The 27,436-nt window shown below is 40.5% G+C and overlaps 1 protein-coding gene across 1 annotated transcript; it reads right to left on the bottom strand.

Annotated features, from left to right (window-relative positions):
• Nucleotides 1-6,427: 6,427 nt before the first annotated feature.
• Nucleotides 6,428-27,179, bottom strand: ube2h (ubiquitin-conjugating enzyme E2H (UBC8 homolog, yeast)). The gene is made up of 7 exons (XM_053344111.1): nt 26,918-27,179; nt 11,140-11,216; nt 9,947-10,021; nt 9,819-9,858; nt 8,572-8,624; nt 7,120-7,248; nt 6,428-6,922 (listed from the first exon to the last, which is right to left on the bottom strand). Exons 1-7 carry the CDS (start codon nt 26,968-26,970, stop codon nt 6,798-6,800), a joined length of 552 nt encoding a protein of 183 aa, XP_053200086.1. The 5' UTR covers nt 26,971-27,179; the 3' UTR covers nt 6,428-6,797.
• Nucleotides 27,180-27,436: the final 257 nt, after the last annotated feature.

Below are 27,436 nucleotides of genomic sequence, written 5' to 3'. Positions count from 1 at the left end.
TCTTGGTATTTTGTCCACCCCTTTTATATGTGTGTGTGTGTGTAATCACATAATCACATACTGCATGTATATAAAGTAACATGTCGATTCACTTCTGTGCACTGTTTGTATCCTGTTGTGTTGTGTGTAAATACATTGAGAGCCACTGAACTGGAGTCAAATTCCTTGTATGCGTTAACATAGTTGGCAAGTACAGGTGATTCTGATGAGGATGATTCTGAAAACACAAAGCAACAAAATCACTGAACACAATGATCGTCCATTGAAAGATCCGAGAAATGTCAAACTGGAGATGAATTTTGTATCTTGGTGCAGACTGCCGCAGATATATAGACAGAGAGGAAGAGAGAGCAGATTGATGCGTGACAGAATACATTTTCAGAGGAGAAGAGATTAAACAGCCTTATGTCACATAATTTATTTTCCCCTGCTGTGATTATACAAAGGGGGGTTTCAGCTGAGCATTGAGGACAGATGAGGCGGCGCCCTCATCTGACTCAATAATGACATTGCATCCATCATTGCATGTGGAAGCTGCCCTCACAGCAAGGTTAATCTCACACAGTCCAATGTCCCCTTTAAAATAAAACCCTAGTCAGTGGCTCAGATGCTTAGCAGATTTGGCACAGATCACTGCAGTATACAAGACTCATGCACTGCTATGTAAACCCAACCAGCACTTTGAATGGTTGAGACATCAGTCACTGAATGTAACAGGAATCAAAGACAGCATTCTTTAATCTTCCATATGTTGGCTTTGGAGGAAAACTCTGCAACCAATGTTATCTTTTGATGGCTGTGGTCATTCATCACCACTGTTGCAGACTGGAAGGACTGGTGTACTAACCTCATTCTCGAGTTTCACAGTATGCACAGGGATCATGTCAGACAGTGGCCCATATTGTAGCTCCCTGAGACAAGGTGGTGAGGAGTCCGACACAGGAGTGTTGTGCCACACTGACACCTTGTGGATTTGCTGCTATTGCAGGGAAGGTTCAAGCTTGTTTTCTGAAGAGCATAAAATGCATGATATTTAATATAAAATCAAAGTGTTTACTGCCATCTTTTTGGATTATTATGGCAAGAACTTCAGTCATCGCTCTTGATAGAAATTGTGCATTCAAAAATGTTCATGCTATGGAGATTTTGAGTAAATTTGCTGCCAGTTGTTCCATCTTGAGGCCGTGCATGTAGTTGAGTTGATGCTATAGAGATAGGTCACCTTGGGATTTTCAGTGATGTAACAAATGCAGTGATTTAACCTTTTTCTGGACTCAAGATTAAAAGGTTTTATTTGTCACATGCTCATACAACATGTGCAGTGAATGCAGAGCGGCATTCTCTTCAGCCTGTGCTTAAAAGACCAGTGTGCAATAAATAGTAAGACGAATAAGAATTAAAAAAAATAAATATAAAGGATAACATTTCAAACAGAAAATTCTAATAGGTGTAACATGTATTAAAAGAAATGTGAGCATAGTATTTGAGAGGGCTGTGCATGTTTTCCAGTATATAAAAATGTAAAATGAACATACAATGTATCACAGTTGTGAGTAAAATTTATAAATGCTCATGTGCAAATATCTGGATGGGTAGAGTGGGATCAAGCATTATGTTTTAAAAAGAAATAAAACTATGAGAAAGACCTGTGTTGAAATGCAATTATCAATTTTAAACAATTTTCATCAATTTCTTAACCAAGTTTTAGAGGACTGTAATCAGTTTGTTCACCCAAAATACATCATCAGGATATGCACTCATCTTAAACCGTTGGTGTAGAGTTTACTAAGAGAGAAAAATGCACCACAGAATCTTTTAAGGAGATTCAGACATATACTTGTCAGATGAAGAGGATCCACAGACTCTAAATTCAGTGAAGCTGGGATTTAATCTTTATGGAAGCAACCTGCAGCGCAAAAAACAAAACGTATGTTAAATATGTGTAGACATCAGATATAATCATGCTACATGTTCTTTAATGTTTTCTGCTGCAAAGTCCTGATGTCTTTCATAAAAATAATATAGAAATTGTAGAGTACACAGCGTACCTCAGCAGGTTCCTCTGATGTAAAACAGCTTCAAAATGATCCAAATCATCAGCCACAAAGACCATTTATACACATTGAATGTTTTATTAAAAAAGAGAAGTTATAACAGTTTATTTTATACACAACTATTTATGAGGTTATAAGCCTATTAATAGAGAGCATTTGTCGTTTTGACAAGCATGCCCACTTCACAATGCAAAGAAAAAAACAAGAGGAGGGCAAATTGAGGGCGAAGAAAATAAGACCAAAGATGGACTTTTCAAAACAAAACAAAAACAAAACAAAAAAAAACCTTTTGACTTCTTAACCCTCAAGTATCACACACTAGGTACCAAATACATAGTTTTTATTTAAAAAACTGCTATTTTCCATGCTGTGTGTGCCTGCTGAGTCCCCTGATGGCAGCAGGAGGCCAGCACAGGGCACAAATCCACACAAGCACAAGACAGAATGGGATGGTGTGCACCAAGCGAGCCTCGACTCCACACCAGAAGCATGCAAGTGCACGAGAAGACACGGTCAACACACTGGGGGGTGGGGGGGGTGGTATTACAGGATCAGGGTGCTGGCTCTCTGCAGCTGTGCTGATAAATGGAGACTGAGCCCTGGACGTCCTGTCTATGGATTAATGATAGTCCAGTCCATTCACTTTGCTGAGGCCCTTCATCCTTATTGTGTCCGGCGGGGTGTGTGTATGTGTGTGTGTGTGTGGGGGTTGGGGGTGGGGGGGTTTTCGAGTGTGGTTGGAGGGTTATGGCTCTGGACTCTTTTTCTGCAGGTCTACAGTTAGAAGTGCGGGACCTCATCAATCCCATCATGTGAAGTCTAATAGTTTTGAGTCACTGTTTAAAACTCTGGATAGTTAAGACATTGTTCTCTGTTATTCTGTGGTTTTGAAGCAGAAGAGGAGGAGGGGAGTGGGGGGGGGGGGGGGGGGGGCAAAAAGGAAATGAAATAAAAAGCACAATAAACATGCATTTCCATACTTTTTCAAAAATAATTTAGAAAGGGAAGTATTATCATTCACTGGTTTGAGGACATTTTCTTTAGTTCTTGACTCAGGTTAGAGACAACCTGAAAAACAAAGGCAGTTATTATTCCTCTTGACATTGAAGAAGTAAGTCTGGGGAGTAACAAAGGAGGCCACTGAAAAGATCACATAGTTGTCATGTTTACCATAGCAACACCAGGCCACAACAGAGTATATCATCAATTTAATGCCTAGCAGATGCACAATGCTGAAAACCAAACCAAGGGTCGTGTTTTTGAAAAAGACAAAAATATCATTAGTTCCCTGTTGCACCACTGCATCATAATGTGCTTCTTTTTTTAATTAAAATTCTCAACTGGGATATACTATATTTTCAGCACTCAAGTACAATACTACACAGGTGTAAAGTAAGACAATTATTCCAATCTGGATTACTTAACATAAAGTTCTCCCCTGTGCGATTATTTATCTGAACCATAACTTATAACAGTGGCGCTTGTTAATTAGGATTTAAAAAAAAAAAAAAAAAAAAAAGGAATAAATACACATTTAAGGGCAGCTTAGGGAGAAAAGTCAATTGTGAGACATGGAATCTGTATTCAGTTTTGCAGGTTTGTTCTGTTCGATTGGATGTGGATCACAAACTGCACCACAGCCACTCTGAACACATGTAAAACAGTCACATGTCTAATATCACACAGGTCCAATTAAAAATGGCCGCAATCCTGCTGGAAGCTAACCTCGAGCTATATCCTCAATGCTCCCCCAAAGCTGAAGGAGAGAATGTATTATCCTGTAGCTTTAAACAGTCAAACTCTTCTGATAAATACTGGAAATTAAAAACAAACCAAGGACCGCATCTCAGTTTTTAAATCAAAATTCAAAATATGGTGAGAATTACGAGCACAGAATCATGTTTTAAGTCAATGTGGCCTTTGTAGAAAATCCAATGTCTTGTAAAAGGGGGCTGAACCACACTTTTGATTTCTGTACAGTTAGATCTATCAGGCTCTCTACAAGTCAAACGTCACCCTAGTTTGAAATCACTCACACTCATCTGTACAACTCTGAATCTGCAGGAGGACAAGTAGGCATGTCTATGGAGTATCTTACATATTATCACACAACAGACACTAACTAAAAGTCAGATGAGCAATGAATGCTTTTATCAGGTAAGTATACCAAACTAGCTAACTCTATCTGTAATACAGCCATATAGCATATTATGTTGTTAAGTTGAAGTCACCACCCAGCAAAACTAACTATCCTGACATGTCAAAAAACACAGTTCAACAAATATTAGCATGATATCCATCCTTTCAATACCTTTTTGGGTGCAAAATGTTAATCACTATGCAAGATACAACCAAACTCATGTATTTCAAACCTGAGCCATAAAAGTCTAACAAGCCTACATTAGCTCAAAGAAACCCAATGCCACTCAGCCCTGGGTTATTCCCCTAATCTGCAACAGGGTGAAGATTTAGATATATCAAATCACAACTGTAATACAGGATCAAATAGCAGAAGGAGGTGAAGAATAGTGTATTGTGAAAAAAATGTGCTTTTCTAGTTATTTGTCCACCTTCATGGCTTTTTGGAAACATGGTTTTGGGGACTTCCTCAATGGTCACCTTCCTTTAGTGATGAGGCACAGGAGAGGGGAGTTGAGATCAGAGGTGATAAGGTGATCCCCTCCCCTGCTATGATTCAGCTGTGAATCTCCCACTTGGGATCCACAATCTGCAACAAAGCAGCCAGTGATTTTTTTTGTTACTGCTATCTCTGAAGTGAATACATTTCAAGGTTTTCTAGGTAGTTCGACTGCCATATTTGCCTCAACAAGCGACGCCTGCTCAGTGTTTCGGGTTCAACACTGACTTTTCCAAGAGGCTACAGAGAGGTGTCTTTATCACTGTACAAGGTAGATGCTGTACACAAAAAAACAAAAAAATCCAAACGTGTTGACCCCCCCATCGGGCAAAAAAGTGAAAAGTACAAGAAATAAAGTAGGAAAAACAGTCCAAAAAAAAATCAAAGCTGCGATTGCAATCTCTTTCCACTCATCATGGATTTACATATTCCCCCTTTCACATTGAATCAACAATGAATGACATCAGAGTTTTTTTTTTTTTTTAAGAAGTCAAATCTGTACATATCAAATCAATGTCAAAATAATTCCCCTCAATAAAAATTGCTACAAGCCTAAATGTCATATATCGGGTCCTATTTCTTCAAACTAGTAATCCAAATAGCAATTCTGGTAGGCAGTCCAGTCGATGCAGTCGGTGTACATACCACAGGTCAGACCAATATGAAGGGGCATGCATTGGAGTGAACTCCAGGTAACGGCGGAATGTAAGGAGGACCGATACAACACTAACCCGAATCTAGCTCCACATATCATTCTTCATTTTCACTCAGATCCGCTCAATAACCATATGACCATTTTTGTTTCTTTTCACCAACATTACAACAGAGTTTGGCGCTGGTTTCCTAAATCCAGTGTCACCTGAATAGGGGATTTCAATACTCAGTCATGAAGGTTGTTAATGACCACTAATGAGGATACATTTTTGTTTAATAGCAGGAGTACACGATCGTAACTGATTCGAATCCTGCACGATCAGAATGTTTGCTACCCGTGTTTTAAGGTGCCTCCTGACAGAAAACCAGTGCAAGTTGCATGAATTATTAAATTCATATGGTCCAATGGTTAAAGAGTAGCTCTTATCTATTTTTTATTTCCCATAATACCAACTGAGTCTGACCAGAATCTCCACAAATGCCTCAGAGTGGAGCCATCTTCATTGCCTTCATGCACAACTCTTCAGTACAGTCTGTGCAACTAGTGTACATCCAAACAGATCAACACTCAAAGCACCCAAAATATGTCTTTTTCACCATATTATCACTCACCCTTTGATAAGACATGTATGTATATATGTGTGTATATTTTTCCCTAAGGCAAGAACCTTGTTCAGTATTTATCTTGCACTGCACAGCGGCACACATTGACAGGCAGCTGCAGCAGGTCGACAAAGAGTAACAAAGTTAAGTAACAGCCAAGGTAGCAAACTGAAAAGCCTTTTTTTTTGTCCTGACATGCCTCAATCAATATGTTGAAAAAGATGCTTTACGAAGCAATTAGGGTAACTTTTTACACTGTCTATTGGTGTAACACTTTTTTATTTTTATGTTAAGTATAATCAGATATCTTGTGTCTTTGTACATCTTAATAAATACTGTCTTGACTACAGGATGATATTTGAGAGCTGTGCACCCAAGGCAAGCAAGACCTAAGCAGCTCTACAGTGGAGCAACTAACAAATCATCGGTCAGAATCTATTGGTATAATGGAAAAAGACAAAGAAAAAAAAAATCAGAATTCAGGTCAAACTGGAAAGATATATTTTAAAAAGTGAAATTTGAAAAAACAAAATGAGCAGTTCACGGGGGAAGTTTTTTTTCTGGCTATGACTACGTGACACACCTTAAAAATGCAGAGATGACAGGGAGAGAATATGAAAGCAATCTGTGTGGGGAAAAACAGCTACAGAATGGGAGGGGTGTCTGTCAAACACACCAAAGGCTAGATATCCATAAAAATCCTTGTTTAGTAGTAATAATAATAATAATAAAAAAATCAACTTGTTTAAATATGAATATTATAAGTCTGCTTTCTCATGGTTAGGAAATCAAATATAGTCTCTGTGGGGGTTAAAAGGAGGGGGCGGGATGGGGGAGCCCTCCTTTCACTACAACTCCATGTCCTGGGCCTCGTCTTCTGAGAAATCAGACATGGAGCTTTCAGATGAAGAGTCGCCAGCCCCCTCCTCCTGCTCCTTCAGAGCCTCCTCTGTTGCATATTTCTGGATGTACTCTGTGGAGGAGAAAACAGAGGAGAGTGTCATCAGACAAGTGTCATCAGACATAGCCAAAACTCCCAAAGGGCAATTTTTCTGTTGCTGTTGTTAGAGAATAGAAGAAAAGGCAGTTTTTTTTCCCAGCTGTGTAATTAATTAAGAATGTAAGATATCTGGGATCAAGACCCCACAGATTTTTTAAATTAAACTGAACCTTTGATTTTCTGCTTGTACTCCTCTGGCCGGTGAAGGTACATGGCAGCTGCGTCTCCATTCAAAGGGTCGATGGGGTTTGGGTAAGCCAGCAGCTGGGGCAGGAACGACTCAAAGATGTTGGTCAGATCTGGAGAGAAAGAACAATATCAAACTTTACCTACTGAAATAAACATGTAAACAGACAATATAACCCAGGATTGTGTGAAATCTAACCAGTAATCTATCCCATTCACTTGAAAGAGAGAGTGTGTCCAAACTTGTGGTGCTGCATGTGTAATATAAAACACCTGCTTCTGTTAATCTGCCACATGAAAAGTGTTCCAGTGCACCGCTGAAGATCACAATCAATTTGCATGGATGTCAGTCACTGCTGACAATACAAAAATACACAAAGAATCTTTGGCTACAAATGTAAAATCCTCAGCCCGATAACCTCTCAGAGGCTAGAAACAGACTAATCCCTTTCACTAGCTCTCTGCTAGCAGGCCTCAGCTTTCTCTTAGTGCTGAGGCCTAGTCAGAAAACCTGCAGTTCTGCTCCCAACTCCTAGGTGTCACCACTGGACCCATTCAAATTGTGAAAACAAATACTTCCTACAGTCTATTGTACAGTATTATCATGTTTAGATGATTTAATCAGCTCCTTTTGTTTGCGTTCCTTTTGCAGAGTCATTACACACAATGTGGGGTTGATTAGCCTATTCTTTCCATGTGTTTGTCCAATCTGATTTTTCCCCCCAAATACTCCCCACAACATCTGCAGCATTTTACACAAAGGTGATACAGAAATGTGGCTCCCCAAAGGGTCTTACCTGATTTAAGAAGAATTGTGCAACCTACCTCACTTGATTATCTGAGTTCACTCAATCAGAGTTAATTTACTGAGTGAAATTACTTAACCATTATTAAAGGGCTTTCACATTTAAACCCAGAACACCATTAAAAATAAATAGGGTGGGATGCTGAAATATTTGCTAAGGGTATTACTGTAAAGCCGTTTATATTGCTCACCAGCTATCTTAGCTGTGTGGAGGGGCTGTAATGAGGTATTAATGGGGAAATGTACATGGGGAAGGGCGTGGGGACATGGAGAACAGCAGAGTGATACACAGAAAGAAGAAACAGTAAGTACAATCACTGCCATTGAGAGTATGTGAGCATGTCCCTGTCCCTCACAGCTGACTGACAATAAATCATTCCTGTCAAAGTTGAATGTGTTCTGACCTTGCTGGGTGAGGGTATTACCTCGTTAGTGTTCACTTCTCCCCCCCAGTAAGTAGATTAGGGACAATTCTGCACCACTGCTTAATGTGCCCGCATTTGCTGGCGAGGGGTCCCGGCAGCCACCTTTTTGGTGCTGATGGCACTGTGTCAAGTTCTTCACACATAATCACACAGACCCCAGTGAGGAAACTTAATATGGACACATACGACGCAGCCGAGCCACTAACCATAAAGGGCTGTCCATGTCTGGTTGATGACATCTAAGCACACTGTTCCTGACCTGGGAAACAGAGAAGAAAACAGAGTTAAAGTGGGAAGGCCAAAGGGCAGAGGGAGGGGGGGTGTTAGGGTTAGATCCTCTTAAGTCAGCATTTCTACATGTAAAACACCATAGCTAGACAACTGCATTTGTCCTTTTTTCAAATGCAGTTGAGAAATATGGCCCCAAAATGATATATCTGTTACAGTCCTCGGTATCTCATATAGCTTAGGTGGCAGGCAATTGAGGTTCTTGTCAACTTGTAAAGTTGTGAAATATCATGTGACCAAGTCAGATTTACCAGGTATTTCCATTTAAATGGTGCCCACTCATAAATATTTCACCTCTGAAAAAGCGCCTACAAGGTTTGAATCATGAAAGCCTGATATGAACACCACTGTTTGTCTTATCAGCTGACTACATATGTTTTAATCACACATCTTACAGGAGAATTAATGTTGTATCCATATATTAACAGTTTACCTTACACATTAGTGTCCATTGTATGTTGAACTGAAATGACACAACTTGTACTATAAACATGGGTATTATTAAACTTTCAAGTCTACCACTAATACTTAACCTTTGTCAGCAGTTTCCTAATGCTAGATGTTAAACTTTCTGACATTGGAAGCACCCAAATGAACCACCAGTTTCAGCCTTTGTTGAAACTGGTGTGTGACTGTGCCATTAGTGGAGTAGGCACAGGTTCAGCCTGTCCTTCCAGTCATCCTAAGGACCCACCTTCATAGGCTGCGTCCTTCAGAGGATCTTGCCTCTAAGCAGTGGATTAATGGGCACAGAGAAACAGCTTGGCCAGGTTTGTAATTTGCTTGATTTGCTGCTATGTATGTTCGCCGATTATGCTGAAAGTTTTATTTATGTTATTACATAAAACATTCATAACATAAGTTTTCTTTTTTTTATTTTATATATATATATTTCTTTGCTTTGAAGTTGCCATAAAAAAATCAACAGAGACCATTAGGAAATATTGAATGAATTCCTTAAATGTTTTTAGTTTACAATATAACAAGCCAGCTGTTTAAAACATGACATAACAGCGAGCAAACACCACTTGATGAGCTTTAAGACACAAGGCCTTCAAATGACTGTTAAGGATCCAATAATCCAATAGTCTATACTGCCATTATAGTCTCAAGTAACAAACATCCATCAAAGACAATGACAAACGGGTGAGAGAGATGAACTTACGCTTCATCAATGTTGGGATGAAAAATCTTGTTCATGAATCCTGAAAAAGAAAGTCAGAGATGAAGAGCGACTTCAAGAAATGCATTTCATACATTCAGTTATACTGCATGTGACAGTGGAGCTCCTACCTATTGATGGCGATTTGAAAGGATATTTGTCAGGAAGATCTACTCGCACCTTCCACACGCCTCCCTCATACGGCGCTGTAAGTAAAGAGAAGACAGAAAAATAATGAAAGGACTTCGTAAAAAAGATAGAGGAGAGACTTCCCGGTGGAGCGCATGAAGGATGACGCTGTGGGGTTGTGTCAATTTTCTGCACTTCTTTTCTCGTCCTCTCAGAAACTCAAAGAAAGAACACCAGCTGAGAAATGAACTACACATGCCACTTCTTCCCTCTGCCATTTTCTTTTATTTCATGCAGTAATGTATTTCTGCCCTGGAGAATTACTTTCCTCAAAATCACTTCTTATAATATGCTAACATCAAAGAGGAAGAGTGAGATATTGTGTGTGTGTGTGTGTGTGTGGTTGGGGGGTGGGATGGGGGGGGGGTGTTCTGTCCCAGAATAGCAGTGTGTAACAGGACCCCTCATGTGCTTAAACTGAACAGCACATTAATGACAAAAAAATACTCATGTTGAGGATGAACGGTAGAGAGCATGTACACACACACACACAACCAAACCATTTTATCCGGCATTGCTTCAAGGCATCACAAACAGGGTCAAATACCCACTTCCTGTCTTTGGTGATGCAAGTGGGAGCGGTTTTGAGCGAGACAGATGTTTTGCAAAAAGTGTAAGTAACAAGTACTTCCTGCTAATGAGGCGGCTTTCCCTTATACAAAATGCCTGGCTCTTCTCTTGTTTTCACACTTTGTGACCTCGGGCCTGCTCTCAATCCATTATACATTCCTGGCCCACTGTGACAAACCTCTCTTCATGTTACAAACAGGAGAATGACTGCGATTCCTTTGCTGGCTTCCCTCAGGACAACATTTATCGTCACTCCATGAACATCTTGATGCGGTCGAATTACCCATTTTAAACACTTCATCTACTTTTACGACCAGTTCTAAAAAATGCTAAGTGTTTGATTAAGGAAGGGGTGTAAATTGTAGAGCGTTCAAGATCCCAAGTGGACTACGCACAAACAAACGTTTCATAATTTGTTTCATACTTTCAGAACCTGGGAGAACACACGCACACTAGACCCTAGGGCCGCTTTCTGGGACACGATAATTAGCCCAACGAGGATTCATTCAGCAAGAAGAAAAAAAAAAAGAATCTTTTTGGCAAATCAGAAAAGAGAAACACTTACTTCCTTGTGGTCCAAAAAACTTCACTACAAATTCATTGAGTCCGCTGAGGATGGTGACTTCATGTTTGCTCTCGATGCTGTGAGACTGTTAAGGACAAGAGCTTCACATGATGACACACACACACACACACACACAAACCCTTAAATAACACATAACCTGTGGAAATTAAATGATTAATGAGTACTGAATACGATTTGGGGTCACAAACAATTAGGCTTCCTTATAATGGTTGTTTCCAGTCTGACACATCGCTACATGATCTGTTGAGAGAAAGACGACACGAGAAGAGCCTGACCTCTTCCTCCTCTGACCCGACATCATTCTTTGATATCACATAGAGTTATGAAGACTAACGAGGAATTATAGCTCCTGACACATAATGAAAACAAATCAATGGGGGAAAATTACACTTGGATCCTCTGACCCCTGCTCCAGTAACAATCGATAGCTACGAGCCAATTTGTCATGTTTAAGAAACAAAAAAGTCACAGACACACACACAGAGACAGAGACGGACACACACACAGAGACAGAGACACACACACACACACAGACACACACACACACGCGCAGAGACACAGACACAGACAGAATCATGCAGGCCTCCTTCCACCTGTCACTCTCTAATAGCCCTCTTGGACATAAAACACAAGTCCCTGTAGAGAAGAGTCTGTCTCCTTAAAGACATTCTGGAAACTCTGCACTTCTACTAGTTTATGTTACCACCCATACCAGGTTTGTGCAGGGTCCACCAAGTTTGAAAGACTCTAATACTAAACTTGTTTCACAATCATAACCAGCGAGGATGATACAGCCTGGAATCCTTTATATTTTCAGTACTTCTCAGCAGTTTGTACTAATAATTATTGCCCTTCTATGGCATTTTAGGAAACCAAATAAGTGACTTTTAAGACCTGCAGATACCCAGTATACTGCTAACACAACCCATGCAAGTGCAGGATTAAATTAAAACAAACATTATTACTGAAGTATTCAGCTTTTGATCGAATCTCCTTCTCTCTGAAATCAATCAAAACATCAGTCTTACATAAATGTAGTTCTCTTCTCTATACTGAACATTTGTGGGGATAATTGACATTAAAATCTGATTAAATTATGTTTGCATGACCAAAGTTACTCCATTAGTCCAAACAACTACATAAGCCAGTGACAGAGAGGCTTTGACAAGGTATGTCAACACGGACAAGTTACTTAATTGAGATACTCTATACTTTTCTCATTTAGCCTTATATAGTTGTGTTGAAGCCTAACTTTAATTATTAGGATATTTATGTCTGAACATTTCATTTGTAGCCTTATGCTCCACGATCTGTCATGAAACAAGCTTTCATAATTACTTGAATCTAACTTAAATCTCCCCGACTGCAGATGATCTAATTTCGCTTGTTGTTTAAATGTACATATGCTTTTCTGTCAGCTGCAGTGCAAGTAAGTGATAACACCAGACTTGCTCATCACACACATTCTTAGGGAAAAAAATGACTGATTGGCCAAATTGCTTCTAACCTGTCAGCCGAGATTTATAAAAACAGTGTTTCCTCATATGTATTAAGTTTATTACGGTTAGCAGAGAATATAAGCACCCAGTGTTTGCCTCTACAACTCCACTTACTGACAGGATTACAGTAATAACAACCCCTGCATTACATTAGTGTATTTTTATTCATTATATCGTAATGTAATGTACACTCACTCTGATTATTTTTGATCCCTACTCTAACACAAATTCATCATAGAGAAATTATGTTTCTTTGATATGAGCAGAGGAAATAAGCACAGGAAATCAGACTGAAGCAGAGAGACACTTAAGAACAAATAATCACGTGTCGAAGAAAGAGGAAAATGATCACAAAACCAGAGAGGGAGGCAGGAACGCTATAGAGACAAGGGCACAAGAGATGGCTCAAAAATCAGTAGCAGCTGGCTTGTCAATCCTGACTGAGTGTGTATCCCATTAGCAGTAGCACTGACCCCCCAAAGGGTTAAATCAAACTAGAGGTTATTTTAAGCTCTGGTTGAGTCTGCGAAGAACAGACTGAATCCCTAACTTCGCGAGGAAATGTGTCATTGTCAGGCAGAAGAGGAACCTCTCTGTTCTGACTGTTGGCTCTCTGATGCAAAAAGTCCAAAGCTGAATGAATAACCACTAGCAGCACAACAGCAATACTTATCTAACGCATGACAGCAAAACAACAACCAGCCCCAGCGCCATAGGGAGGCTCCGGCACTTACAGAAACACTACTCCCATACTCTACTACGTTCATACATAAATGTATGTGTTGTGTCCACATTCTTCAGCTCACCCACTTCTGTCCTTCATGTAAGGACATATATGCAACTAACCAACAGTGAAACCACTCATCTGTGTGAGTTAATGTGCGCACGGCTACATGAAAAAAGGGCAGCGTTGCCGAGTAGGGGGGCGGGGGGATGGTATGGACTGTGGGTGTCATGTTATGGAAGACGGCAGTGAGGCAGGGTGGGGGAAAAGCTATTAATGGGGTTTAATCAACCCTGATTATGCAGCAGGCTAATAGACATTGACTGTAGTGACTGAGATGCAAGAGAAGAGAGTTGGTCCTACTGTGAGACCTTCGAGACATTTAGTTGACACACATGTGGACATGTTTACAGGACACCGATATTAGTTTACTTTACAAAAACACCAAAATTACCAGCAAGCAGATGGTCGAGTTCTTAGTGATCTGTAAATACTCATGTGACCATAGTGAGAACATGTGAGAGGAGGACGAGGAGGTAGGTAAACGGAGCGGCTCATGTTGCAGCACAGACTGACTTCTCACATTCTGTTACACTCACATGATGATGATGTGAACGAGCAAGTTACACACAGAAAAAAAAAAAGAAAGAAAAAAAGAAATCACATGTAAGCAAATTGGAGTGCAGTCACAAATAACTGTATGCGTGGTTTGAACAGTAAACGTGGCAGCAACAACCACAAAAGACACAAAGATACTGAAGTCTTTCTATCTGTGTCTTTAGTGATCCCAAAAAGTATGAATTCATTTTTAAGGGTTTCGTGCAATCTTCTATGTCATTATGACACAACGGTCTAACCCGCTGGCCTCCCGTTTCTTACAGAGCAGCCCCAAAGCTCCAAGCACTCATTCCTTCCACCCGGTAAATAACTTCAAGACCCTGTCGACAACCACTCCTTTCCACTATGAAAGAGTTTGGCAGGTCTGTTAAAACACGAGGGAGTTCCTACTGGAGCTTGTAAACTCCCGACTGGTGGAGGATGGATTGGAGCATGGATGACAAACAGCTACTCAGCCAGCTAAACAGAGAGAAGCAGGTAAGTGGACGGTCACAAAACTGGATAGGCAGGACACATACCGATTAATTATGAGCCGCACTGTCTGTTTGTCTGTTTTTGAATAATGGTGACATGACAATTGGTTTCACCTTAGCAGGCATGAAAGGAAGACAAACAAACCAACAATGACTTGAATCTACCTATGTACTGAAAATAATTGCTAGCCTTAAGGTAGTTAATGAGCAGTCCAAATACAATAAATAGGATAAGACATTTGGCATCTTATGTATATTAATGTGCATGTAGACACACTCATTGCTATCCAAACAAGATTCACAGGTTCAGCACAATTAACTAAACTACCAAAAGGCTTTTCATCAAGGCTACGTATGTACTTATTCCCCATTATCAGCATTACATGTACGTCCATCCCCCCACCTTGGATTAGTATAGATAAGTCATAATCTGTGGACAGCACCGGGTCAATATCCTTTTACACTCACATATAATCTGATACACAAAGCCCAATCAATCCAGATACATACGCAACCTCAACTCCCGAACTGTAACAGCAACACAGTCTCCTGTGTAAAAACAGCACTGTGTCACTGCCAAACTTTCTTCATACATGACGTACTACCTTTAAAGCAGCCGCTGACAGTTTAAAAACAGGGGAAAGGTCTAAAAGAGCTACTTTCAGGCTACTAATTAGCCTCAATAAAATGTTTCAAAGTTTATCCAAGTACTAAGTTCAATGATATCCTGATTTTTTAAACTTTATGAAGCACATAGAAAGGCTCAAGTGTAAAAATATGCAGTACATAGCGTTTACGGCTGTGGTCTAGACATGTCTTGTTTTCCTTCTGGTCCATTCAGGGCCTCTATCCCTGTCTGACCCAGGATCAAAATATCCCATCCTGACCAACCTCTTCCTGAGTATGGAAAACAAACATGGCGGTGAATCATAAACGGCACTCTGTTAAACAATGTGGTGTCGACTATGCTCAAGCGTCTCCCTCTTTGGAGACAGAACATGTTGATCTGGTAAAAGGGGGGGAGGCACTGACTATTTTCAAAGCACTTCCCCGCTCCTCTCATCTTTCTTTTGGAGGTGATGAAGGGAAGAAACACCCCACAATTGTCTTTCATCAGCAGGGTGATGTAATACATTTTAAAAATCCAGTATTAACAAGTAACTTTTTATTTTCTATCTTTTCTATCTTAAGTTCCAGAAAAACAAATGAATCAAAAAGCTTCAAAATGACAATATCAGCACAAAATTAACAAAACTTTTTTTCCCCTCCAATATTATACATCCTTATGTCTTGGGACATGTACTGACTCCACAGACCAGTTTAGGCTATTTAAAAACAAGCAAAAAATACTCTAACCACTTGCTGACACCTCCAGATTCAAGTGATCCTTTTAATTTGAAAGTGTACAGCTTCTGGGCAGACTGGGCTGAAATAACAGGAAAAAACATCAAATCAAAAGAATCCCTAAAACACGGGGCGGGTGCAAGGTTTCTCAATAACAGAGTGTAAACCATGCGTAATTTTTAGTTATTAATGGTACTGACCAGTGAAGAAGATTGCTCGACGTATTGTGTGAACGCAACATAAGAAGCACTACTTATGTTTCAGACTGCGAAAGCAAAGCCAAGAAGAAAGACTCTAATAGTCAGTCACCCCCCAAAAAGACAGCAGGCAAGAAGAACATAAAAAGAGAAGGTAGAATAAGGTCAGCCAACTAAACAGAGGGGCTGAGACAGTGAGAGGGAGTGAGAGAGAGCGTGAGAAGATGATGGAGAGAGCCGTTGAGGAATTAAGTAAAAGAAACATGGAAAGAACGATGCCAAAAGAGAGGCAGAGAGATAGTGATGGAGAGATAATGAGAGACAGAGTTCAGCCTGGTGAATGCTGATCCAGCCTTGCAGGCAGAATGACATCATTGCTGTGGACTGCAAGCCAGCGATGATGAGTGTGTACATTGATACAAAAGATGAAAAATATTTCTGGATACAACTACTGGACAAATCTATTAACATAATTTATTTAGGTGATAATTGAGAGTTTTGTAAGGCCAAATTCCCTGGTGGATGAAGTTAATATGTACTGTATGAATAACCACTGATGCTACAATTGACTTGATTTTTATTTTTTTTTTAGAAAATTAACCTATTTTTACACAGGTTAATATACAATTTTATACTGTGGAGTTTTATTTCCGAAGAGCAGTAAAATTAGACTTAAGAATCCAAAGTGTATGATGAGGGTTATGATGAGAATTATATAAAACTATCATCTGTGAAAAAAAAAAAGAAGTTGCTCAATGTAATGGAAATATATACTAGGATTATTGATGTGAATAACAAGGAGAGTGGGGCCAAGTTAAGAGCCTTGTGGTACACCTTCACAAATGAACTGTGACTTCAAAGGCAGCTTTTCAATGTTTGCTGTTTTGCAGTTGGTTTTAGAACAAAACAATTAAAAACTGTTTAGGGACACAGTTTGAAAGACATGCACTGCTGCACCCCCACCACAGAAGTAGAGCAATCGAGCATAGGATAGCATAACTTGTCTACTACTGTGTATGCTGACATGTAATAACCCCACTAAAACTGTCTATTGCATAATTTATCTACACATCATAAACATACTAATTATATTCCACAGATTGATGCTACAAACCAGCCTGCTACAGGAGCAAGGCAAACACTTGTGTAATCACCCTCAGACAGCTCTGTCTCACAGAGGTGAAATGCCTTGCTGCATACTGAAATTAGGTGAACTACATGCTGACAGCACAGCGTCTTTGTTTGCCTTCGGCAGTAGTGTGGCCTTGGATGGATAGATAATGTAGTGTGGGTGAGGGTGTTTTTTTATCTTAAAGTACATAGGAATTGATGTTAAGTAAAAAAAAAGAAACACTGTGAAATTCTCCAAAGAGTAACCTGTTAGTACAACTTCATTTAGATATGAGGAACTTCAAGGCAGCAACCTCTCTTTCACTTTCCGTCCCCTCAATCAAATTGCAGCGACAATGTACAGACAAATGCATTGCAGATGAAAGGCAGGAAATATATATGCTATCCTCAGGGTGTGAGCAAGGGCAGGCTTCCTTCACCAAAAGAGACAACTATAGCGTACCAAAAGAAACGCACAAGCTCAAGTTCATGGCCTGCAAGAGATCAAGAAAAGACAACTTCATTCTAAAAAAAAAAAACAAGCTCCATTTTGCAAGAATGGTGACAGAAAGCAGCTTTGTACAGCTGAAAGACAATAACGGGAACAGACAACAAAGTCTATACCAACATTACACCAACAACAAAGCTGTTCCTTCTTCCTCCCAACATGAGCTCAATGCCCACTCTGACATTGAAGTGAAAAAAAAAGAGGAAAGTTAATTTAATTATGTCACCATAGGTGTAAAATGTTTTTTCGCATGCCGTCTCTGCCAGCATTCACCTTTATCTATAGGTTTCTTCGTATTAGTGTGCAGCACTGTGTCAAGACGGATTACTGTGTGACCTCCACTACACTCAGCCGTCTGAAAACAGAGGCAGCTAGTGTAGCACGGCAACCATCCTGCCACAGAAGGCAGAGCAAGTGATAGGCAGGGTGCTGCTGCTGGGAGAGTGTGATTTAATCAGCTCAAAACCAAACAAACACAGTTCTCCCCCTGAAGCCACCACTAGCCAACCCTACTGACCCACTCCTCCACTCTTTGCCTCTCCCTCTTCCTCCCTCTCATACTGAGGCTAACGTTTTCCCTCAGCTGTTTACTTTCTTTTATTGCTCATTAAGCAAAACTCTCCCAACTCAATTTTAAGGCAGATTTGGAGCCTGACTGAATCATTCCAACTGTCAGAAACCCCCTCATACCCCGGCTCATTGACTCTGTAGATAAATAATCCTATGAATACATGTTGAGCTGAATGGGGAGTGGGGGGGGGCAAAGATTACAGCTCCCATTCAACTCCATTTACTAATACTGATACCACAATCACAAGCATCTGACAATATCAACCAAATTTTTTCCTCTTTAATATCCACTTGCTTATCACTAAACCATTAATATGAAACTTCTGTGTTTCTTGTACTGAAATGAAAAAATTACTTTAACATGTTCATCATTTGCTGCCTCGACAAATTTAATACACAATTACAGGCAACTACTGATAGTGAAACCACTAAAAGTCAACCATTAAAACCATTAAAAGTACATTGAGCTACAGTGGTTATATTTGACAAATTGCTAAAATGAGTAAAGTGGAAGAAAAAAACATTACAGAAATAGTCACCTTGATACTTATTTTCACATTTCTAAAAGAGGATGTCTTGCTTAATTTGAGTTCAGCTGAAAAACAGCAAATCATCAAACCAGCTTGACAGAACTAAAAGGTCACAAATGTTGGTAGACCAGAGGTACACCAGTAATAAGGAGCTTAAACGTTTTTGCATGTTTGCTTGACGGAAATTGTGGTACCTTCTGCTCTAAGGGAATCATAAAAAGTAATGCTGCAAGTTATTCATGGCCCCCCCAAATCTGATTTAGACAAGTTCAGCAACAGCCACCGCTCCTGTGTCTGGTTTCATCACTGTCAATGTGGCCTGCTCGTTCCTGGCTCTCCTGTGAGGCAATGGGGTCCTGCCTGTCTGCGACTGCCCTGGCAGACACTGATAACTGAAAGGTGGTGTGTGTGTGTGTGTGTGTGTGTGTGTGTGTGTGTGTGTGTGTGCGTGTGGGGAGGACAGTAACAGGCCTGCGGTCTTTTGCCAGCTGTTCTCACTTCCCCTTTTTCCTACCCACACCTCACACAAGATACGAGCCATCTCCCCTCTACCTCGGTATATCAGCTTTACTAATAACCTGTGACTACAATTCACTTGTACTTGCAAACAAATTAAGCGTGTGATTGTTCTATTTGGAACCGAAACAACTCAATTAGAGACATGGGGTGACCTAATCTTCCAAAAGCTCAACTAGAATAGTTGTGATAAAGCTCACTTACGTTTACTAAATTTTAAGTGGAGGTGATCAGGACATATTGAGGTCATAGCCACTGAGTCAAAAATTTACAAGGATGACATGAGACATATTAACTTACTCTAACCTCTGCTTATCACTACAAACACACATTGGCTTTATTGATCTCTGACAATAAATTGGTTGTATGTGTGATAAACTTTAACCCCGAATAACGACAAACTTAATCATTATTGTGTCAGCTAATACTACCTCACATTTGATTTTATTGCCTGGAGAACACTTAAGGAAACTGAAAAACTAAACACTAAGAACTATGATCACATCTTATCTGCCATTATCCTGACATCTGTTCAGTTCTGAGGAGCAAAACTATGTGAGTTTAATGTTAACAGGCTGTACTTTGGACAGGTCACAGGTTTTTATGTGTTGCAAAAAAAAACTATTCTGTCTTACGGTACTGAAATATAGGTCTATGTTCAAGAATGACTTAACATCTCGAGTGTGGTGTTATTGAGCAAAACTGGGCTTAAACTGTCTGTCCTGCTGATGGAGTGCTTACTGCCAGTGTGTGCGGCCCCAGCAAAAGAAAAACCTTGCGGCAAGTTTTACATATCAATGGACACATGGCCCCATAGGCCTGACTCACTGAAATCCACATGTAAATGTCTGATTAAGTGCTGCACTCACTGAATGGGTGGATGGGAAATAAATTAGCTGGATGAATTCCTCAGTTTCATTCCTGCTTTAAAGTTCATCATGTAGAATTTGGACATATTTAAACATATATGTCATTTGAATTACGTCTGCAACAGCAAATATGACTTACTTTACAAAAAACAGATAAGCCCACATAAGACCTATACGTGTGTAACAGGTAGTCTAGTAGGTTGAATCTGCATACATTTTTTCAAGTCCTTATAGTGTTAACCTACATATGTATACCATCCATCCCTTAGGTGACAACATGCTGGGGTGTACCTTAAACCCAACAATACAATAACAGGTTTAAAAAATTACAACATAAATATAAAAGCTGTCTTTGTATTTTTGTAATTTTACTAAGCGCTGTGAAACAATACAAGTGCCTACTACTTTAAACAAAGAATTACAACAACACAAAAATACCCAGCTCAATACTTCAAAGATATTCTAATTGCTTTATACTGCAGATTTAGTTTCGGTAAGATACAGGCATTAGAGTACTATGCTAGCTGGTGGCTACCTCCCTGTATGAGAGCCGGAGTGGCACAATACTGCACAGGCTAAGTTCTTTGTCTTCTCTGGTGAGAGATGAGAGCCCACCCACTGCAATCTAACGTGAATCCCTCAGCTGCTCCTCCTCTCAGCCCTCCACTAAATCAACAGTCTATTTACAGCAATAACACAGAGTCTCTCTGTGTATGCACGTACATGCGAGCTACGTGCGTGCACACACACATATGATCATTAATGATCACAAAACTGAAGCGGGGGCAGGAGATACAATGACCTGAATCTGAGGAAACTGTCTAATGAGCAAATCTATTAACAGATACGACACGATTTGCTGTCGTAAAGACAAAGAAACCCCCCAAAAAACAGATGAATCCTGAATTTCACCAGCGACACGTTGAAGAAACTGCAACTTAGACAAACCTCGGTTTCAGTTTAGTGTCAAACGCAGACACATAGCTAATTTTATCTAACTGATGCAGACAAGAAACATGCAGGGGCAGATTGGCAGATAGAGGCATGTATAGGGTGTGGATAGTGTAGGTTGCACTTTATTGATAAGGCTTCTTTTGCCTCATGCATAGGCTATTTTACCTGAAGCACTAAGAAGTCAGTTAATGTAAAGACAACTGGATTCAGTGCCACAGGCCCTAATGATCAAGCATGCAGTCGGCCTATCGTCACTCCTTTGATTTTCCACATTAAAGGAGCAGTGCACGTGAACAGCAGCGGCAGGCTGAGCTCCCCAGCTCCCCAGAAAAAAAAAAACAAAAAAAAAAAAACATGCCAAACAAAGAGAGGAACTTCAGTCCATCTGTTTTTCTAAGAGAACTCAGCCATGCGTGCAGGAAGCTTCACTGTTTGCACTGTGGGATTAACAGTGAGGGCCTCCAATATCATACTGTCAGAGACGCCTCGCTCCTGTACCCCAAAAACAGGACTGTCAATCAAGGTGGGGTGCCCCCCTGACTAGACTGGGGGTGGGTAGGGGGGTGGTAAGAGGGGGTATCGTGGCAGTTTCCTTCCATTCCCAGTTTACTAAATTAATTTAGGCCCATTCATGAACAAAGAACAAGAGCAGAAGTTTAATTAGGGAATTTCTTGGAGAATGAGTGTCTTCCAAAGTTTCCCCTCTTTAGTAGCAAACAAAGCTGTTTGAAGAAGAGATGTGATGTTCTCATCCTGTTATTACATTATTTTTTTATGATGTTCCTGTCACATAATAGGAACCAGCCAAATATCAGTTCGGAAAAAGAAAAAGTTTGGTCACATGTAAAAATCCAGTCTGAGAACCACAACATACAAGTTTCTGCTTGACTGCATATAAAACTAAACCATTTGGATGTTATATATGTTAAGATGTTGTATAGCTTTCCGAGGATATAATGACACCATAGATGCCTCAGTTTAGCCTTCATAACTCCATACCATGATGGCTGCATGCACAGTAGATAGGTAGTTCCCTACATAATCTGAGTCAGTGTTTGAGCTTCTTACTACAGATTACATATTAACCTCAAGCCACAATGAACATGGACTAGAAACTGATAACTTGGCTTTAGGGGCAACAGCATGGCCAACGCTTATCAAAGCAAGGCTAAGTAGAGAGAAGAAAAAAAAAGTGGCTCAGGTAATCACTCTCTAGACATAGATTCTCCTCCAAACAGCAGCATGCATTTTGTTGTTTCCGTTAAGTTTATACCTACAGTACGTCGTATTTGCTGACAGCTATAGCACAATATGGTACTGTGGGCTTGCAAGAGAAGTTTTCTGTAATTTCCTTAACTTCTATTACACCATAACAACAAAGCACATTGTTATTTTATGGCGCAGGATCACAGGACCAGAGCGTTCCCCATTCTTGTCATGGGTTCGTCATGCTCCTATTCATTCAATCAATCTCTCAATCAGAAGCAGGCAGAAAACTGCTGGCTCCTTCCCTACAGTAAACTGCATCTAGTTGGTTCAGTCCCGCAATAATAGCGCTGAGCGCAGATTAGCTGCCTGTAGCTGTGTGACTTGGTCTGACCCAGCAGCGGGAGGTGGAGGTCACAGGGGCTCCTGTAAACGGGAAACACAAAAGGCTCTGCTGCTGATGCTGTCCGGATGTCATGTTACAAGGGCACAATGGGGCCGAAACACCAAGCGGAGAGCAGATAAAGCTCAGGATTGGTATTCCTTTTGGGGAGGGTGGAGGATGTGGTGGTGAGAAAGGCAGAGGGGAAGGAGGTGGACAGTGCCCCTATAAGCCCTCTCCCTGGCTGTGGACAGCTGAATGAAACAGACGTATTGCAGGCTAAGTGCTGATTCAACGGTTACTTCAAGGGGAAAAAAGGACCCCTGAAAAATGGATGTGACAGAAAAATCACCTTGAATAGTCATGAAACACTAAATATGACACACAAAATCATGTATCATGTAAAGATGCTTTGAGGAATTTGAGGATAAAGGATAAAGACCCATATTGACGGTTGTTGATGCCCCCCCCCCCCCCCCCCTCCATCCAACAACTCCACCACTGTGCTGAATATAATTCGTTGGTGGCCATGCTTCACAGCACTGCTATCCAATCACTTTCAGACCTTCCGGCAGCAGCTGAAAGGTTGCACAGCACAAGCTGAAATTCTCTTTGGTTTATATAAAATGTCTTCACATCTGCTATCAACAAAGTCAAGCTCAAGTCTTGGTGCTATTATAAAGATAAATACTGTCAATGGCCTCCGCAGTAACTGAAGAAGTGCAGTTTCAAAGAGCTGAACCACGCGAGGCTTACTGATTTGACCGAATTTTTCTAACTCTGCTCTTTGATGTTTAGAATCCATTAGTTAGTTTGCCTTTGCCTTTTGGGAGGGCGCCTATATGGTTTTATTTATTTATCATTTTGATCAAATTCCATGATGTTCCTGTCACAAAGTGTGTACAGCTTATCCAAGGCTTCATGAAAAATGGTTGATTTTACCAAGCTACCCATCTAGTTATATTTAAAAAAAACAAACATATAAAATAGATTTTTGTAAGTGGGAATTTCAGAAGAGACAAACAAGAGAAGAACAACACACAACAGTCTTGTTCTGGGAAAACAAATCAATAAATGTCCATGAAAAACCTGATAACCTTGCAAACATGCATCACTTTTGTAACGACAGAAAAATGATAAAAAATACACGTTTTTTCTTGACTGTGTACTAACTGTAGTACAGGTAATCCACACGTTTTCTTTTCTGTCCCATTCTCTGCATTAAAATCCATAGGCCCAGACACCACAAGAGCTTGTGGTAGCATTCACAATAGGCTTAGTCTTTTGTAATCTACCTGTGCTCAAATTCCAGCAGCTTACTGCTTGAAAGCATTTGTAAAGCGAGAGACCAGTGATGAATGCATGCAAATAATAGCACAACTACCTACACAGTGTGTGCAGTCAACCCCACACAACAAGCTGAATGTAAAGCTCTTTCAAATGACACACTCTGCTAAGACTCTTGTTCAAGTACATCATGTTCCAAATTTAACGCAACTTGTCCAGGCGCAAGGGTGAAGAGCCAGTGGCCAAAGGTTACACAGGTCACTGAAGAATAAGGCTAACCTGAGGTTTAGGACTACAGCCTGGCAAGAACTGGACAAGACACAAAAATACGATCCATCCCTGAGACGTAAACACCTCGGACTACAAGATTGAAATGGCAGGGGTGAAGGAGTAGGGGACAAATGGAAAAATTCACAGTAAAGCAACACCTTGTGCCTTCTCCATGACTATTTCATTAAATAGTTCAAAGATTTCAGACTATTGGCATGCAAACACACAGGCTGTACATTTGGCACAAAAAACAGGCTGCTATCCATCGGCTTGGCTTAGGACAAAGCTCAAAGCTTAAATCCAGTGATACTACATGCCGAGGTCATTCTGACATTCATTTTCATGAATTCCCTAATGTCCCCCGCTCTAGATTCTCAGCTCTCCTGTGGCCGCAGCAAATTAATGCGTGAGGGCTCTCAGTGTCAGCCCATAAGAAAGAAGTTGCTCCTATCTAAAAGGTGGTGCGAGTTTCAGGTTTTGGTTTCACCGGGGGGGGGCACAGGGATAGGGAGTACAGAGAAGAGGTTGTTACTGCTAGTTTTGCTCTAGGGACACAAACAGAAGGAAGGGACTTTTGCCCAAACCAGTAGCTCTGGAACCCTTCTTACCTTTAACCCAACAAGATGGCCCAGTCAGCAGTGAACCCATGTGCTGTGTCACCCTGTCAATCTTGATTCTGTAGACCTACATTTAAACACACATAACTGTCTTTCTCAATACTTGCTGAGCACTGCTCTTCCATGGTGCTGTCACACACACACACACACACACACACACACACACACACACACACACACACACACAGAGATCATTGTATGGAATTGAGCAGGTGGCATACAGCAAACCTGCTCTTGCCTGTCAGTGAAATAGCTCAAGGAGCAAAGTGTGTGTGTGTGTGTGTGTGTGTGTGTGTGTTGCAATCCATAAAAACTCTTGCTCTGTCTGCCTCACCACCACATCATAGCCTACACAGAAGTGGAGTCGAGGGGGGGGGGGGGCATTAACTTGCTCAAACAAGCACTGTTGCTAGCTAACAGACGCAACAAAATGCCTCAGGCAACAGGCCAAAAACCAAGAGAATTGTAGCTTGAGAAGAACTAGCTGACGCCTTCTTGTTGATGTGTTTTTACATATTGCAGCCAAATGTAGTTTCAATTGTATGTGCTAGAGATATTCAAACTCTAACATGATGTATGAGGCAGGCAGTGTTATGAAATATAGAATCAGTATTGCATAAATCAGACAAGATATATACACACATATATATATATATATGCAAAAACAATTAAGAATACAGTATATCATCAATTCTGTTAAAAACTTAAAAGATCAATTTGTAATGGCTTTCAAAATCTTCCTTTTGAGACAACTTCCCCTTGTTTTTGATTTATTTTGACCAGCCCATTTCTAGCCCCATATTTGACTAAGCTTTACAGCCATCCCATCAGCTGTTCTAAGTCCCTCCCTCTGGTGGTTTCCGGCTAGTAACAGGCTACCCAATCATTAAGCTGGTTTTCACTGTGCTGGGACAAAAACAAAACCACTTTTTTCATACTGTTCTTCTAGAACATTGTATGGACTGAAAAATATGTTGTTTTGGTTCATTTTTTAAAGAGCCCCCCTCTGTCAAACATAATTGAAGTTAAACAAACACATCACGACAACAAAAGTAAACATGGTGACAAAGACTTGAAAAACAGAACACCCTGAATGTTGCCTGAAAGTTCAAGAAAAATCCTCAGTGGAAAAAACGGACTGCTGCCTCATGACACCTGCTCTGCTACTAAACAAGCAGCTGCCACGATTACGTCCAATTCCGATATTAACAAAACAACCCAACTATAAACATTTTTAAATGACACAAGTTTAGCCTGCCATGTATCTGCCTGCAGACACTGAAGTACAGTGAGACACAGATCAGGTGGCCATTTTGATGTTGAAATTAACCAACAAGACTAGCCAGCTCAGCTCAAGCAGCGTTCACAAGGTAACATTTCAAGTGACAGATGCAATCACACAATTTTGGGGGAAAACCATTAGTAGGGTTACAAAGCAAAGCTAATTAGACCCAGAAAGCTACACATGCTGCGATAACGTCAACGCAATTACGAGTATAGAACAAAAGACATTTTGAGTTGACGTTAGCCTTACGTTATGTAAACAAGCTCCTGTGTCAACGTGTAAAAAGGCAATTTGACTTAGGTCCCATGACAACAACAGGCTGGATAAAGACACAAAAATGGCCTTAAAGGTGCTTTATCTAAGTCTACCGCTGCCAGTGGTGCAACAAGATGAAAGACATTCCTGGAAAAAGCAGAATAACGTTAGCGTCTGTTCGGGCTGTTGCAGTATTTTTTCGAAAATAGACAGCAAGCTAGACAACAAAAGATGAGTGTTACAAAAATATTGTACTGGCAAAATGGTGAAAGTACCGATCTGATTATCTAATACAGCTGTCCCGATGAGCGACTGAAGGTTCGCAGGACAGAAATAGCTAACACTTGGCTTTGCTAGCAAAATGTTGTTTACACAAAACACCAGTCATTCACAATGAAAGCTCTATCCGCGTTAGGTTACCAAGCTAAAACAAGCAGCGTTAATAAATAGGGTATGCTCATATCACATTTCCACATACATTAGGACATAGCTGACTAGCAGACAGCGATAGAGAGACTGTTGTTTATGTCCAGAAAAGGATACAGTTTCACCACATCGGTATCCATTCGCCTTTTACCCGGACTTGGAGACGACATTTTTTGCTATTTCCACCGCAGAACACCAGCGAGTAAACTGAAAGCTAGCCCCCCCTTAAACGCTAGACAGTCTAGCAAACTGTACTATCCGAAAGTTAACATTGGCTTTCAGAAATGTTCACCGCAAAATAACGTCTTCTCTGTTGAATGTCTCTCTGTCCTAATGTGCTGCTGAGCTAACGTTAGTAGACCTCTGCTGTTCACTGCCTCTCAACGCTCTGACCATGGTTCTGACAAGCTGGGATCCCTCCGCGGACAACGTCACATACGCGCGACCGAACCTCTTTGTAGTCTATTTAGAATATTTGTAGTTTTGTAACTTTGGTTTCATGTTGGGAAGCAAATTGTTGTTTTCCATTGAAGTTGTTAGTAAGTAAATACTGAAATGGTAAGACCCGGAATAAATGTTCATATGAAGATAGTTTTTCAAGTTTCAGTTTGTGTAATTAGGAGGAAAATCCCTCAC

The sequence above is a fragment of the Scomber japonicus genome, chromosome 23 (genome assembly GCF_027409825.1).
Source record: "Scomber japonicus isolate fScoJap1 chromosome 23, fScoJap1.pri, whole genome shotgun sequence".
NCBI classification, from domain to species: Eukaryota; Metazoa; Chordata; class Actinopteri; order Scombriformes; family Scombridae; genus Scomber; species Scomber japonicus.
This window is presented reverse-complemented; position numbering and strand designations above follow the sequence as displayed.